This window comes from Eptatretus burgeri, chromosome 5 (assembly GCF_056783735.1).
Source record: "Eptatretus burgeri isolate ZD-2024b chromosome 5, Ebu_testis_v1, whole genome shotgun sequence".
In the NCBI taxonomy this organism is placed as follows: Eukaryota; Metazoa; Chordata; class Myxini; order Myxiniformes; family Myxinidae; genus Eptatretus; species Eptatretus burgeri.
The window spans coordinates 3916768-3934404 of record NC_140965.1 but is presented as its reverse complement, the minus strand read 5'-3'; the positions used below and the strand labels follow the sequence as shown (position 1 = coordinate 3934404).

The window sequence follows — 17637 nt, the reverse complement described above, 5'->3', positions numbered from 1 at the left end:
TTGGTTTGATGGATGATTGGTTGGATGGATGGTTGGTTTGATGGATGATTGGTTGGATGGAAGGATGGCTGGTTGGTTGGATGGATGGTTGGTTTGATGGATGATTGGTTTGATGGATGCATGGCTGGTTGGTTGGATGGATGGTTGGTTTGATGGATGATTGGTTGGATGGATGGTTGGTTGGATGGAAGGATGGCTGGTTGGTTGGATGGATGGTTGGTTTGATGGATGATTGGTTGGATGGAAGGTTGGTTTGATGGATGATTGGTTGGATGGATGGATGGCTGGTTGGTTGGATGGAAGATTGGTTTGATGGATGGATGGATGGATGGTTGGTTGGTTGGATGGATGGTTGGTTGGATGGATGGATGGCTGGTTGGTTGGATGGAAGATTGATTTGATGGATGGATGGCTGGTTGGTTGGATGGAAGGTTGGTTTGATGGATGATTGGTTGGATGGATTGATGGTTGGTTGGATGGATGGTTGATTTGATGGATGACTGTTTGGATGGATGGTTGGTTTGATGGATGATTGGTTGGATGGAAGGATGGCTGGTTGGTTTGATGGATGGTTGGTTTGATGGATGGTTGGTTGGATGGATGATTGGTTGGATGGATTGATGGCTGGTTGGTTTGATGGATGGTTGGTTTGATGGATGGCTGGTTGGATGGATGATTGGTTGGATGGATTGATGGCTGGTTGCTTGGATGGAAGATTGGTTTGATGGATGGATGGATGGATGGTTGGTTGGTTGGATGGATGGTTGGTTTGATGGATGATTGGTTGGATGGATGATTGATTTGATGGATGGATGGCTGGTTGGTTGGATGGAAGATTGGTTTGATGGATGGATGGCTGGTTGGATACCCTAACAGCACGGGCTGTTAAATGACGTTAACAATGTAAACGAAACGTGAATCACGCAGTGATGACTGAAACGATTTATGTTGTCACTTCCATTGTTAAAAGCCGAACACGTGACCTGCGTATTAAATACGAGCCATGGCGGTGTGGTTAGTAACAGTATATCGTGCGGTTGTTTTATTTTTCAAGTTCCAGGTTAACAAGTTTGTCCGGAGCCTTGAGACGATGACATCGCTCGGTTTACATCGATCTCCGCCGATCAAACGGGAAACCCAAACGCCGACCGCGACCCTCGTTCGGGAATCCGTTCATGAAACCAGAAGGGATTGTTTGTTTTCGTCCTGTTCCGCCGTTTCCATCCGAGTTTTCATGAAAATCCAATCATTGTCATTTCTATCGGTGAGGAGGTTTCTCACGTCGTTCTTACATCACCACCATCACCACCATCACCACCACCACCATCATCATCATCATCGGATTCAGGTAAGATGATGATCCTGGAACACCCTGATCTTTTCTTCATTGTAATATTGAACTTGAATGTGTTCACATGGTTGAGAAGGACAGACTTATGGAAGGAAGGTGGAAGCGCTCACTCCACCAGTGCTTGGCCAATTTACACTTAAATTCGTTTGTCGTCTTCGCTGAACAACGGCTTCCTGTGGAAAACTGTTCCACTCATCCAGCACTCGACTGCTCAAAATAAATAAATAAATAAATAGAGTAGTTCCTGACTTCAAGTCTTCTCCTCTCCTTAAATAACTTATTTGAATGACCTCGAGTTAAAGCATGTCTAGCTGGCTCCAAGAAATGACCGATAGATCCTGATCAGCCCATGAAGAATCTGGTGTACACCAATCATATTGTTACGGATTTGGGAACCCTGTGCACACAAGCGGCCAGAGTCCCCGTAGTTCAGTTATTTCGATAAGTATGTGTTAATAGTTGGAATCCTTCCTTCTGTCTAATGGAAATTGCATGTGTGCGCTACGAGTTATTTTTTTTAGCTTGGTTTTTACAACTACAACAACTACATCCTCCACATCACCAACTACAACAACAACGCCATCACCCACGTGCATCGTGTCACGTACAGGAGTGAGGTTCCCTCCACCTACCGTGAGCTTGTCCAATCGACGGCGGCCACGAGTCGCCCGACAACCCCCTCGTCCAATCCGAGGCGAGTACCTCGGAGCGTTTCCCTCGACCCGTGGGGGGGAGGGGAAGGATAAGTCGAGTGGTGAGCAGTCATTGGGGGCGATTGGCTTGGTCAACGAGGGTTCTGCCGAGTGATCGTGGCGACTGCAGAGTGGTCGTGAGGAGCAGGTTTTTTGGCAGACCGGTGTCATCGTGGCGACTGCGGAGGGTCTGCAGTCCGGTGGCGATTTGCTTCGTCTGCGGCCGTGCTGGCTGGCGTCCGTGGGGCCGTTCTTGGTCCCCTGAGCTTGGTGCAGCGTTGTTGGCAGTCGGTTCGAGTCCTGCCACCGGACAAGCTCGAATAGACCGCACAAGGCAGAACAGGTACCTCGGCCCAGCTGAGGACCGAAATAGACCCACGGGGTCCAGTTTCTTTTTGGGTGTGTGTGTGTGTGTGTGTGTGTGTGTGTGTGTGTGTGTGTGTGTGTGTGTGTGCCCAGTCTGTTAAGTAGAGCTGTTAAGTATTTTCGTTCCTTGTAGATTACATTTCTTATTCGGATAACTCTGCTCTTTGTGTGCTTTCCTCCCCGATTATTATTGTAAAATAAATCCCCTGTTAAATGTTCCAGTTCGTTGTTCATGTTTTCCTTCATTGACTCAGCATGGTTCGGACTTGAGAAATAGCAAGGCTGTTTGGGCCAGTAAGTTGTCATTGGGACCGGCGCGGCTCTGGTAACTCCGCTCAGTTACACCAGATCGGAGTTGGTACCTGCGACTCGGTCTGGACAGAGTCGGCCGAGGGTGTGGTTTTCCCTGGTAGTTGGATGACGTGGGTACTTAGGTATATTGAAATTAGGCAATTAACCCTACCCCACACCGTTGAAGTTTTGGCAACCACGGTCCGCGAAGGGACCCATGACCTTTGGACTTATCCGAGAGTGACGACCTAAATTCCGGGTGTTCAGTGGGAGACGACTCCACTGTTCCACCAAGTGGTTGTTTATCGCCACCGAACCCCGGCCTACAACAATATCACCCCTTCTCCTTCTGTCGTAGAGGAAGTGTACATTGAAGATCCTCAGCCTATCTTGGTAGGGAATCTTCTTCATTTCAGGAACCATTTTAGTGGCCCTCCTCTGTACTTTATCTACGTCGGTCTTAAATCGCAGGTGCCGGAGGATATTTATATATTCTCAAAGAAGTCTAATCAATGTTGAGAACAAAAGTGATAATGAAGTCCTGTTCAGGTGCCTCAATGTCTTATGATGCAAAGTAGCTGGTATCCTTTGTTAACAACTGCAACATGTTGGTGGAATATCAATTCCCTGTCCACTAGACTTCCCAAGTCTATCTCCCAAATGACTTTCTGTACTGTAAATTGATTCATACTGAATTCCTGTCCGAGGTCGTTTCTACCTGTGTGTACCACCTTGCATTTACCTTGGTTAAAAGGAAATCAACACGTGTCTGACCATCTCGTGACGCTGTCCAAGTCCTTTTGTAGTACTTCAGTTTTTTCTGTGGATCCCGGTGGGCCGTACAGTTTTGTGTCATCTGCAGATATCTGAACTGTTCCTTCCACCATGTCAGGGAGATCATAAATAAAGACGGCAAACAATGCAGGACCCGGTACACTGCCTTGCAGTATACCGCTCGCCATCCTGCACCAGTCAGACATTGCACCATTTACGATTGCTCTCGGCTCTCTTTCTGCCAAGGAGGCTCGAATGCACGCAAGCATATTCCCTCCAACTCCATATGCGTACAGCTTCCACAGCAGTCTTTCATGGGGAACGGCATCAAATGCTTTCTTAAAGTCAAGATATTGAACAAACTTCAACTCCTTGATCCAACAGTGTTGTCCACTCCTCCGCCACCCAAAGGAGTAGCATCACACCTGACTGCCCTGGTGTAAATCCATGCTGGCTGTCAGAACATTAGTGGTCATCATATAGTCCATCATCTTGTCCTTTACGATACTTCTAGTCGTTTCCCAACAAACAAAGTCAAGCTGAGGGGTCTATAGTTTTCTGGGGACCTTCTGCTACCCTTTTTGAAGAGACGTGTGATATTGCCCCTTTTTCACTTCTTTCATGGATTTGTTGAAAATCAGGGCTGAGGGTTCAGCTATGCCTGAACTGATCTCTCTTAACAATCGTGGGTGAAACCCATCTGGACCTGGTGACTTGCTTGCATTAATCTTTTCTCCTCTTCTCAACCTCTTCACTGGTCACCTTCACGTCTTCTCCTACAAGTTATTGGATTTCAGCTGTAATGTTTGTTGGTTAAGCTTCATTATTTTTATCAAAGGTTTTTTTTTTCAGTGGAATTAATTACATGTTGTAGTATTATTGCCCAAAGTTTATAAATCACGAGATGACCCGAGAACCCGTTGGGTTCCCGTTGTGAGCGGTTGATGAAAAAAATCATTTCAAGAAGAACAAAAAAGATAGCTCCAGCGAACTATACCGCTGAGGTTGTTTGCATTGATCAAATTCTCCTGAAGAGTACTTGACTGAATCGGGAATTGAATTAAAAAATTTTTTTTCGTTGCCCAATTTTAACGAAACTTGATACTGCACACCGCAGGCGAATAGTGAGTAAGGTGGGCCAAAAATTTTTGTGCTATCGTGTACCGTTTTGGCTGTATTTCGGGAACATACATACATACATATTGTTACGAATTCGCGCCCGCCGGCATGCGAACGGCCACTTTCCACTCATAGTAGCCGCTCGCCCACCGGACGGACAATTCAGTTGTGACTTTCCGGAGCAACGCCGGAACCCTGTCATGGGTGGGTCTTCAACCCCACTACGGCCGAGCCAGTTTTCTACCCGCGCAGAATAGGGTCAATCACCGAATCTCGATATACCTAAGTACCCGCGTGGGTAGCCTACCGAGAGACCGTACCTCGGCGCAGGTCGGCTTGGACACGAACCGCCCAAGCGGTTCGTTCCGTTCTGCAGTGATAACTGAGCGGGTATTATCGACCGACCTCGCCGTATCCGATTCTATTTACCGGGTATTTAACAACCCCAACTCTTATTCCGAGATGCAAGATGGCATTTCAATGTGGTGAAAGGAGGATGCAACAAACGGGGTACATTCACACAAACACATTTATTTCAATACACATATACAGTCAATCATGCAGGTATGGAAGCAAATAAAGCGAAAGCACTACAACCGACTATAAGCAATTTATGTACAGCCACTTAACAGTTTTACTTCACAAGACACGGTGCCACCAACATTCATTCGAAAGCAAAACCCCAAGAAAAAGATCACCCCCATAGACAGGGGGGTCAGACGGGGTCCGTGGGCCTTTATGGCGTGGGACTTGGCAGATCGAACAAATCCCACGAGACCGTTGCAGGTTACCTGCACCCTCCTGGTGCGATGGTGGGCGAGTCGCGGCATCCATTCCCCCACGGCAGCTCGAACAGCCGCGGCTGAGCTCGGCCTTTCACGGAGCCGGCGAGCTCTCTCCGGCGCTCTCCACACGGATGTGCAGGCTTGCGTGCCAGAGCTGGCAAAGCGGTGCCTCCCGTCCTTGTCCCTGGTTCTGCGAAGAAGTCGAGCAGCCACCACAAAAAAACCACACACGAAGAAAACCACACGAGCTGCCACCATGAAGGAAAAAAAAACCACGAGCTCACGAGCTGCCACCACGAAGGAAAAAAACCACGAGCTCACGAGCTGCCACCACGAAAGCAAAAACCCACGAGCTTGAAAAATACCCACGAGCTGCCAGACCTGGCGTCCTGCATGCCCCTATATCCTTCATGCCACGCCCCTTCGCTCTCGCCCCGCCCTCCTTGCAGAACCTGCGGGAACCTTCCAGAAAAGGGGCGTGCCCTCTCACCCCCCTCCCCGCGCGCCTCGCGGTGGCCGAGAGAATCAGAATTGGCACAGGTCCCGGGAGAATCAGGCGGGAAAATCCGTGCGCCATCGGAACTCCCCTGGTTTCCTTCGTTTCATCGAGACGGTTTACATTAACGGAGAGGGCCGTGGTTTGGCGTGTGGAGACCTCCGCGAAGCGGTGGTCGAGAGCGATGTTGGTGGTGGTGATTTTGCTGTGGTGATAGTGACGTGGTTGGTCCAAAATAACGATAGGAAAAGAAAAACACTATCTCAAAGGATCACAGCCCTGTGACACAAATAAATCCCATTAAACAACGGTGGGGAAATCTAACTGAACTCGGACTTATCGGCATAACTAACTTAGAACCTATATGGTGTTCTGCGAATTTCCACAGCATATCACGATACACAATATGAGAGTTTTAGTAATATATAGATATCACAGACTAAACGCTGGAAGCAGTTGTTGACATAAATCTTAAAAAATGTGCTCAACCATGCCATCTGTTAGAATTTGTTTTATTATTATTATTATTATTATTATTATTATTATTATTATTATTATTATTATTAAAGGTTCTTAAACATTACTCGTAATTATTGAAGGTTCCTAAGAACCTTGGTACCGACGAGAGCATCATTGTTATGAGTTTAAAGTTGTGTTCGATCTCGAGACAGTGGATAACGTTAAGTACCCCTGCTTGTTCAAAAGCATTCCAGGTTTACAGTGTGCTAGCAGGGGTACCCGGCATCGCCTGGTGCTCGCAGGGGTACTCTGCGTCGCCCGGTGCTCGCAGGGGTACCTGGCGTCGCCCGGTGCTAGCAAGGGTATCTGGCATTGCCCGGTGCTAGCAGGGGGAACCCGGCGTTTCCCAGTGCTATTCTAATCCTGTTGACATTTTGAAGAAATCAAATTTTTGTTATTTCTGTTTTTTTGTGGGGCCCTAAAACACTTCCCTACACCCACTAAGGAATAGTAAAGATCACTTACTATTACCTTTCACATCGCTACAAAGGCTTAGGCACTATAGAGTGATGTATAAATGAAAATCCCCAAAAAACCCAACTTTGTTTTTGCCTAAAAATCTCCCTGGCACTCACTAATGAACCCCTGAAGGTTTGTTGAAGATCCGTTTGGCCATCTCTGAGAAAAGTGGTCACACACACACACACACACACACACACACACACACACACACACACACACACACACACACACACACACACACACACACACACACACACACACACACACACACACACACACACTAGATACAGGTGAGGCCATTCAGTCCATCATGCCTGTGCCACATCAACACACCATCAATTTATCAACACAAGATCCACACCTGTCAACTCTTATGTTTTTGCCGTGAGACTCACGACTTTCTGTTGAAAGTCACGTTCTCACGGTCTTGCTGTAAATTTTCAAACTTAAAAAAACAAGGACAAATGTGTCCAAGAGCAGCGTCCTAAAGGTTTTGTCGGCTAAAAAAAAACAACACAAAACAACAACAACAACAACAACAACAACTTCCGATATTTTGTCACATGCCTTGATTTAGCCAATAGCGAGGCCCGTCATAGTGTATTTACGTATTTACGAAATAAATAATGTATTTACGAATTTACAACACATTAAGTGGAATAATCTTTAAATAGTAACGTGAACTTTTCGAAACTTTAAAGCAAATGTCCGAATATATTTAAAAGTTCATGAAAGATGCTCTCAAAAGGCACCGTCAATGCAAGGATGTGTACAAGTGCTTAGTATTTAAGGAGATCCGGATCTTGTATATAAAAGAGCCGAGTCCTAATATAAAGGTTTTGTCTTCACAAGAAGAAGAAGAAGAACGTCGAGCATTCTTAGAGCATCGTTCGCTACGTGAGACTATGCTGCTAAAAATTTTGGCACCAAGAAAATCTTTCCAACATTATTGCATTGCTACTGGTTTAACTGATTTTATGTCCTAGAATACCGACTTAAATCCGATTGTTTCGCGTTGTTCCGCACTTCCTACATGAGAGATGCAGTATTTTAGGTCAATTATCGACGACCATCCTGATCCAATGAAATGTCTTGTTACTGGAGGTTCATTTTTCACGTGAAATTGCCACGAAATACTGGGAAATACTATCAATATGCTGAAATAATGCATCTTAATCACAAGGATGATGAGTGTTCTTATTCCTGTATAGCATTTGATCTGTTGATGAAAATAAAATATATGTCTTGTTTTTTCATGGTGTTCGTTCATTTCATTTAATCCATCTTCTGAAAAAAAATGGATGAATTTGACACAAGAATGCAGAAATTTCATCTTAGACACACCAGAAAGCAAACTTTTTTCTGGGGGGTCATGCCCCCAGACCCCCCTTGATTTTTCGGGCGCTTCGTGCCCTTAATTATTGGTCACTTCACGACTTCGCTGGACACATTTTACATTCTGACACTTTTTCATAATTTGGGGTTGACAGGTCTGCAAGATCAAAATAAGAAAATGCCAAACGTATTTTATTTTTATTATCTTGCCAAAACGAAGTTTTTGCAAGATTTGTTAGTCAGCTTGTTTGTTTTTTTGTTTGTTTGTTTGTTTGTCTGTAATCACGTATAAAAAATTCTGCAGAGCACAGTTATCATCGGAGATTTTTGTAACTTCGCATATCAGAGGCCTATAGAGGTCCCTTTCAGTGCACAAAATTTTGAAGGTCAAGGTCAAAGGTCAAGGTCACTTTGGCGCAAATCAGGGGAGTCGGCGAAACCCTTATTTTTTGAGTAATTTTGATCGGATCGTCTTCAAACTTCATGGGAATATAGTTCATGGTCTGGCGCTCAGCTGATTAATTTTTGGTGGCGATTGGCCTTGACCTTCATGTTTTTTTTTTTTTTGGTTTTTTTTTTGGTCTGTAATCACGTATAAAGCACTCTGCAGAGTACAGTTATCATTGGAAATTTTTGTAACTTCTCATATCAGAGGCCTATAGAGGTCCCTTTCAGCGCATAAAATTTGGAAGGTCAAGGTCAAAGGTCAAGGTCACTTTGTCGCAAATCAGGGAGTCGACGAAACCCTTATTTTTTGAGTAATTTTGATCGGATCGTCTTCAAACTTCATGGGAATATAGTTCATGGTCTGGCGCTCAGCTGATTAATTTTTGGTGGCGATTGGCCTTGACCTTCATGGTTAGCGCCTCAGGTCAAACATATTTGACCCCAAGGTCAAATTTTCAAGTTTTAGGAATCATATCGTGTAGTACCTCAAATTGAACACCTCGATGAGTGCTTTCTAGATATGTCAAGCTTGAGACATTATGACGTCATTTGGTGACGTTATGAGGCAAAAGCATATTTTTCATGGTTACTCTGTAGAACGATTCTCATCGGAATCTCTCGTAGGCAGATATTCCTCAAGGAGTCGCTCCTGGTGGATAGCAGCTCTGTTCACCTCAGTGTGACCTTAAAGAAGTCACACGTGGTCACCTTTTGGCAAGATACGGGTCACCCTGCGGGTGACATTGGTTTATTTGTTTATTTGTTTGTTTATTTGTAGTTTTTGTATTTTCTTTTCCTTCTTTTCAGGGGATGAGGCATGGGCTTGGGTGAAAAACATATCAACCACACTACACCCCTTGATGAGACCCACACCAACATCCCATGGATCTCATGATCCAGATTATGGCAGGGGAGTAATCATGATCAGACCATTTGCCTCCCAAGTTAGGGAGAAATGATGAGTGGTTGTTAATCAGGTGTTAGATTATCCGAGAATGGATTTTAGACCATCGATTGTGAACGGTTACCTTGTACAGGATGGTGGACACGTTTGCATTGGGGCAAGTCCAGGATTTCGCGCACGTTACGTATGGGACAGTCAGAAAGTTGAACCCTCTGAAAAGCAATTAAGATGGTCATTGATTTCATTGATTTTATTCTAATGTTGGGCATCTGCAAGGATTGACAAGAAGTTACATGTCATTAGTCCTTGGGATGAATATGTAATTAAAGAAAACGTGGTGCATTACGTACGGGACCACAAGGAACACGATTTTTCAAAGAAATCTGTTAAAGTTCAGTTCTCTGAAAGTATTTTGTCATTGACTAGAATTTTCAGTGTGGAGAAAGTTGAAACACTTGCGTAACTCATCACAAATTCTCTTACAGCAAAAATACACCTCGTAGTCAAGCGAAATTAATTAGTGTCGACAAAGGATGTGTTACGTATGGGACAAAATTCTCCATCGGCTTTACATGCGATTATTTACATTATTGGTGTAAATTGTCTTTCATGACACAATCAACAGGCTTGAGAATATTTTGACACAAAGATCCAACATTTAACTATTAGAAACTCAGCAATTCATGAGTAGGATATGAATCAGTGATCATCTGATTATTAAGTACTAAAAATGCAAAATTATTTTAAATTAGAATCATGTTATGATTATGGGGGTAGCCGGCCCAAGTTAACCCCCCGACCCAAATTTGTCGGAGATAAGTGGTTAACACTGACAGCCCCTAGACGGCCATGCGGTTCCTTTATTAAGAGGAAGCGGACACGTTGATCGATGGAGATTTCAACACGTGCTCGAAGGGCATGGCGGTCGGGTGAAGGTGCACAGCGAATGGAGCAAATACACAGGGGGTTTATCCGTGAACCCATGACAATTACACGAATACAATCTCTTCAAAATAAACACATTTAATGCACATACACAAATATGTACAAAGACAATAATGTAAAGGGAAATAATGACACTAATAAATAAATAACTCCGACGGTCGAGGCCTCGCACATGGACGCAAACACAGACAAAGGGTGACAAAATGAAAAGAAAACCCCCCTTTTGTAGTACACTGGAACTCGGCTTGTGCTGGAGCTGATCCCCGTCAAACCCGGAATGGAGGCCCTCCACCAGCACGTGCACACGCAGGCAAAATGGCGCCGTCACTCGTAGCCAGGCAGGCGTACACCAGGCAATCCGCAAGCAGCTTTTCCTACTTGAAGGCTCCAAATGTCCCAGCCTTCCTCTTCCAAAGGTTCCACCTGCCTCGTGCGGTCCTCACACTGACCTCGTGTGTGTGTGCTCTGCCGAACTCCCACCCTTTCCAGACGGAAGCCTTCCACAATCCACCCGTGCGATGCTCCAGCCTCTCCTGTATCTTCGATCACTCCCCTCTCCTTCTGCACTCTATATCCTCCGCCTCCGGGGCGTGGCCTGTTCGCCCCCAAACCCGGGAAGGTGGGGCTTCTCCTGTTTGTTGTCGTTTCAGGGATGCGTTTCCCAGCTTTACTGCCTGACTTGAAATAGACAAAACATTGGGAAAATCACAGAGGGCAATCACCTACCGGGGAACTTATTTTTTACACCCGAGGCTAATTAACACCGCAACACCCCTCGTGTGGTGACACGTCACACTTCATCTCACAGATCCCCTAACTTGGTTTCATCGAGATGCTTCTACTCGTCCACGGACCAAGGAACTCTACACAGTGCCAAACTTCCTTATTAAATTCTTACATCTACCCCTACAACCATAACAATATTAACAATGGTTTGCAAGTACTTCTGAAGAAAATGAAATGCACAAGTTTATTTAGGACACACACAAAAATGTACCAGAAAATGATGAAACCCAGACAGGAAACTTAGGACAGATCAGAAAGTGTGCCGTCCCTCGGATTGACTTTAAGCTGAGTGTCCCGTCTGCTAGCTCGTGTCCCGTCTGCAATTTTTTTCCCCAGCCAACCCCACAGGAAGTTGGGAATAATTGGAACCGTTGAGGAAGTGGTAGTGGTAGTGGTAGCAGAAATAGTCGTTATCTGAAGGTGGATGGAGGTAATATGTTTTCACCCCTGTCTGTCTGTCTGCCTGTCTGTCTGTCTGTCTGTCTGTCTTTGTGAGCAGGACATCTCAAAATGTTATGGACGAATTTCGACTAGTTGGGTGTGTGACAAGGACAAGTTAATTACATTTTGGTGAAGATCTGGATCCAGATACTAGAAATAAAAATTTTTTTTCTAAGTGATTCTTCACCATTGAGAGACTGGGTCAAAACAATATATATTGTGGTTATGGAAAAGACCCCCCATATGTATTCAGAGACGCGTAGGATTTTCCCCAGACAGATATTTCTTTAGTTTATGCGAGATAGATTTCCTACCATTTGTATAGAGGGAGATTGTGGAAGAGAGATGCGTCGTGAGTTAGAATGTTCAATTTCTCTTGAAGCCATCCTTTGACCCTTCTTTAACTCCAGCGACCTATCCATTGCTGGTCCCTCACCATGTTCACTTTCAAACCCAGTAACTCCCATGGAAACTTCACTTCATCTGAATCCACACATTTGTTCCTCCATGTGACATCCCTCCCTAATTTTCATTCCACATACAATTCCAAACCATCCCCACTGTCACGAGTCCACACATCATGAATCACTTATGAGTTCGAAACAATGGACCAGAATTACCTGTTGACTCGTGCTAAAGATTCTTCATCAGGTGCTTGGACACGTAGAAAATTAATAAACTTGTTATTTTCAATTCCTGCAAAATCTCCCATTTGGACACAATGGAGGCAATTATTAGCCCTGCAGTGGTCTCTTCATTCTTTTCACTTCTTGCAAAACAACACATTAAGAGCTAAAGAATAATTAACGCTGCAGCCGTTCGTTACAGCTGATGTCATCATGCACATGTGTTCAAGTTGACGTCATCGTTTGTTCACCGGAAACGACAACAACCCCACCCCTCTTGTTGGTTGTAAAGAGCAGATCAGATTGACCTCCATGGCGAGAGGACGTAGAAACCATTTGAAGTCAGAACAGCTCAACCTCTGCAGGAGAGTGGATATCCATGGGGAGACTCAAGCAGTCTTCACATGTGTATTGGCAAGCACGCTCGTGCATCGCGCGTCTCGATCCATCGCACGTCTTGATCTGCCGAGCGTTCGATACTCCACTAGCCCCGTCTGCCGGGAGGTTTTTGTCTCGTCGTGCTCCGATCCACCACATGTTATCTGCCAGGAGAGCTCTCGACACGTCTTATCTGCCAGGGGTGCCTCAACTCGTCTTATTTACTGGGACGTTTCCACTCATCTCGACTCTGCTCTCAATGACTCGTCTTATCTACCAGGGGTGCTCTCGACTCTGCTTTAGACTCATCTCATGTGTCGGGACTTTTCGTTTTGCTCTCGTCCATCAAGCTCTCCTTTCCACGAGCCATTTGGCCAAGCCTGTCCAAGCCTGCCCTCACGTCTGTCTGCTGATCAGATGGCGAGAGCCACCGAGGGGAAGCTTGCACACGGTATGAGAGCTGACACGCATCTCTGTAAGGTGAGTTGAGCCGTATCCATGCTCCGCTCTGCACTCTGTCTACTCTCTTCTTCCTCTCTACATTTCCCTGGAATGATTGATGGCCATGTCGTGTGTCTAGCATAAATAAGAATGCATAAGTGCGTTAAAAATAATTACTGTTCTTTTGTGCCTTTTCATTGTGACTTCTCTCCATCCATTGTGTAGATACATGCTCATGATTGCTATCGTAAATACCTGCCATTGCTGATTGAATAAACCTTGTTGTATTTGTTACCTCCGCCACCGAAGGTGAAGGAGGTTATGTTTTCACCCCTTTCTGTCTGTCTTTGTTTGTTTGTTTGTTTGTTTGTGTACAGGATATCTCAAAAAGTTCTGCACAGATCCGGATGAAATTTTGTGGACAGGTTCGGTGTGTGACGAGGACGAACTGATTCGATTTTGGTGAAGACCTGGATCTAGATCCTGATCTGACTACTAGAATTCTTCAAGTGATTCTTCACCATTGAGAGATAGGGCCAAAAACGATATAGTACTGTATATCATGATATTTCAAACATGTATTGGGTCCGATATGTTCTCTTGGATCGGGCATTGCGTGGCAGAGATACGCGCTCTACCGAGTGCCTTTCTAGTTTTCGTCTTGTTTCTGTCTTTCAGTTTGATTTTATGTTTTGGCCACAGATGACGTTGTTAACTAGCTCGGGTGGAAATTTGTTTTTGCTCACGTTATTTGAACATTATTATTTACTTCCTGCACATATTTTTCAGCTATATTAAATTTCTGGATGTATTTCACAGATATCTTGTTTTTGTTAATCACTGTCTTCTTGTATCTTTCTTCCAATGCAACAACAGCGTATTCCCACATCATGCCCCCTGTGGAAGAGACCCCCCAACTAGCATTTGAGCAGCAAAATCCAGCAGACAGCGTCAATGATACACCGTCTGTGGTAAGGCAGATGGCCGAATTGGTACCCTGTATAGGTATATATATATATATATATATATATATATATATATATATATATATATATATATATATATATATATATATATATATATATATATATATATATATATATATATATATATACCTTCGGCTTCTTCTGTTTTAAACTGGTTGATTGACCTTTTAAAAGTTTGAAATATTTAAACGTAAGTGTAAAACGAAGTGTATATTTGACGCATGTGTGAAATTAACGGACTCGTTAAATTGGTTTAAACATTATTATAATTAATGGTAGTAAGATAGTTTGATGTGCACATTGTTTCTGTTTTTCCTTTACCCTTGGATGATATACACCCTGCTAGTTACAATCATTGCTGGTGATACAGTACTGACCTTTGGAGTGGGGTGGGGAGAGGGGGGTTCTTCTGAAACCTTTTAAGACTCGTATAGGATCTTACCCGTTGATTGGGCACGGATGTCCGTGGGCTGTCATTGAACATTCACACGAACGACAAACATCTTCTTTCATATACAGCACAAGGCTGCGGAGTAGCATCAATTCCTGAGGTTGCTGTTGTGCTGCTGATGCAATACCCTCTGTATGTTAGGGCAGGAATTTTTAATTTATTCAGGGTGCTGGCGATAGCTTGTCGACTCTTCGCAAAGGATATTGTGTGATCTTTAACAACTACCAACTAATGCCAACAGACGGGATGCCCAGTTTAACGTCCATCCGAGAGACTATACACACATTGATGCCTCACCCTGCCTGTGAAACACCAGGATGAGAGTTTATAGCTGGGCCGGGATTCAAACCCAGGCTAAACGGCTTAAAGAATTCAAACCCAGGCTAAACGGCTTAAAGAATTCAAACCCAGGCTAAACGGCTTAAAGAATTCAAACCGAGGCTAAACGGCTTAAAGACGAGTGTGCGTACCTCGAGGCCATCCTTCCAGCCCCACAAAGATGTTCGGGAGACGATAGATAAATTGACACTGTACGTGGGGTTCAAATCCAGTTGTCACAGCAATGAAGAATTAAGTGCTCTGATGGAAATGTATGGCAGGCCGTCTACGCCTGGACCATTAAACGGCATGCTTGCATTGCCAAGTTAATACACGAGTCTATAATGCCTGCAGCTTCTGAACTTGCCATCTGTGCTGGATTCCATTGGGCTCCATAGTTACAGAGACAGATCGGCTAACAGAAAGGCAAAGTTTTTGGCCAATAAACATGGGGGAAGAACAAAACTCCTTTTATAAGACAATCTTTCGGATTATCCTTCAGTGCTCATCCCTGTCATGTTGCTGACTGCTGTTTTTTATTTATTTATTTATTTATTTATTTATTTTGAATTACATGGCTCATGGAGACCTATCCACGGATCGCCGTACTTTCAACAAGATGGTGGGCTTAGCCCAATACGTCCACTTTTCCTTCCCTTTAATTATGACCATTTCATCAGTGAAACTTGTATTCTTTGTACTTTTATGTGAAGTGTGAAATATTCTAGGAACAACATACTCAAACTAGTTGAAGAAATGGCAACCTTTTCTACTTTTCAATCGATTAGTTAATGTGATTCATCAAAAAAAGATTTCCTCACTAATTATGTACACCATATTTGTATGTTGAAATATATATATATATATATATATATATATATATATATATATATATATATATATATATATATATATATATATATATATATATATATATATATATATATATGTGTGTACACACACACACCATGATATATAAAGGTTGGCATTTGTTGAACATTTTCTAACACCCTCATAGATAAGTTTATTTTTGAGGTCTGGCTTTGAAGAACCCTTTCCCTTTGTTTGTTTTTTTTAATGTAGGATTTAAGTGTCGTAGTGGAGCACGCACGGATATACAGACAAATTGACGAGACAAACAGCCACTGATCTTGGGGGGAGGGGGGGAGTGCCGTCACTTCCCGGAGCACTCTGGGTATCAGCGACGTCGCAACATTCTCACCGCACTCAGTGGGGCATTTCCGAAGGATGAATTTGTTGTCCGTGCTTTATCCTTTTTAAATGCTGAACATCAAGCAAGGAAGCAGCACGTACCATTTTTTGAAAAGTCTGTTATGGCTCGGGGGTTTGAACAGCTGACCTCCCAGAGTCGTAGTGGACACTCAACCATTCCACCACCGAGTCTGGTATATAATGTACATATGTACATCGCAACAAATTTGAGTTACTAAGATATGTCTGCTGTGATGTGTCGTGCTGTTGGTCCATTTGTGTCCTGCAGAGTCCATGGAACATAATGGTGAAACATCGGCAGGTGATGCGCCGTGGTCGACGGTCACAGATGGGTATTAGGTGAGTGTGCGCCATAGATGAACGCCGTCGCAGGTTTTGATGGACTCTGGTTTGTGGTGAGTTCAATAATGTAGATTGATGAAATAAAATCCCCCTATTCACAAGACAACATCTCATCCATACTCTCGAGTTTTTTTTTTTTAATGCGTCCGTTCATGTCAAATCAAATCTCTTTCATTGTCTTTTGTAATTATGAAGATCCAGGCAGTGGTGTTGAAAAGCATCCTCAATTGGAAATTTTCCTTCGATGCAAACTTGGTGATAAACTCTGGGCGTGGCGAACATTCATAAAACTGATCGGTTGTTGTATAACCCTGTAAATTCAATTAAACTCCTGTTAAAAAAGAATAAAATGATTCCCTGATGTTACGAATGAAATCACATTACTGCGCTTCATTGATTTTTGCGAATTTAAGTTGCAATACAAATGAGATGTATTTTATTGTTATTGCCGGGTAATAATGTCACCAATTTGCTTTACATAGACTTGCTATTTTTTTTCCAGTTTATTTATTTATTTATTTTTCTCCTGACCCTCCATTAAAAAGTTTATATATATTTTTTTTTTGATCCTCTTCCGTAGTTTCACAGATCCTGGGGTGTCAATGGACTTGCTCCGTGTGGTCTTGCAGCCGTACATCAGTGCTGACATCAAGGCTGTGATGGATAAATACATGCCTGTGAGTTTCTCCTTCAACCTTCAGACTATCAGAACCTGCATGAGATCGAAAAGCAACCCGAGTGTTTTTGTATGCAGAGTCGAGGCTCCTTGGAACACTTAGGACACCCCAGGCAAAAATAGCATTCCTTTCCTGGAGTAATTCTCTGTGGACTACTATAGTAGCACCTGTTACCAACTATAGTATGTGAGAGCAGCATTTTTGCCTGGGCACTCACTGAATCAGCACACAACAGAACAAATGGAACAACAGAGAGACAGACAGACAGAGCCAGACAGAAAAAAAACCCCACCAACAGCAAGGTTGAGAGAAGGGGAAACACCAACACCAGGCTTTTTCAAGGTTTGAACAGTGGGAAGAGGCTGTCGCCTGCCTCTGTAGCCGAAGGATGAGGGATGTCATGGCAGAGGGTGGAGTCATCACCAAATAGATAAAGAGGATTTTCCAGAGTCAGAGAAATCATTTATGAAGA

At 43.8% G+C, this 17637-nt stretch overlaps 1 protein-coding gene across 5 annotated transcripts in view; it reads left to right on the top strand.

Annotated features, from left to right (window-relative positions):
* Positions 1–1053: 1053 nt before the first annotated feature.
* DNTTIP1 (deoxynucleotidyltransferase terminal interacting protein 1) overlaps positions 1054–17637 on the top strand; it is a 46062-nt gene continuing 29478 nt past the window's right edge. The window contains exons 1-4 of one of the 5 annotated variants that reach the window (XM_085880432.1): positions 1071–1348; positions 14035–14129; positions 16415–16485; positions 17069–17165. In XM_085880432.1, the coding sequence (XP_085736558.1) occupies positions 14049–14129; positions 16415–16485; positions 17069–17165 (249 nt within the window). In that variant the 5' untranslated portion in view covers positions 1071–1348; positions 14035–14048. Of the gene's footprint in view, positions 1349–13535; positions 13668–14034; positions 14130–16414; positions 16486–17068; positions 17166–17637 lie in introns of those variants that run through there. The other 4 variants (XM_085880434.1, XM_085880433.1, XM_085880431.1 and 1 more) reach the window with 4 other exon arrangements.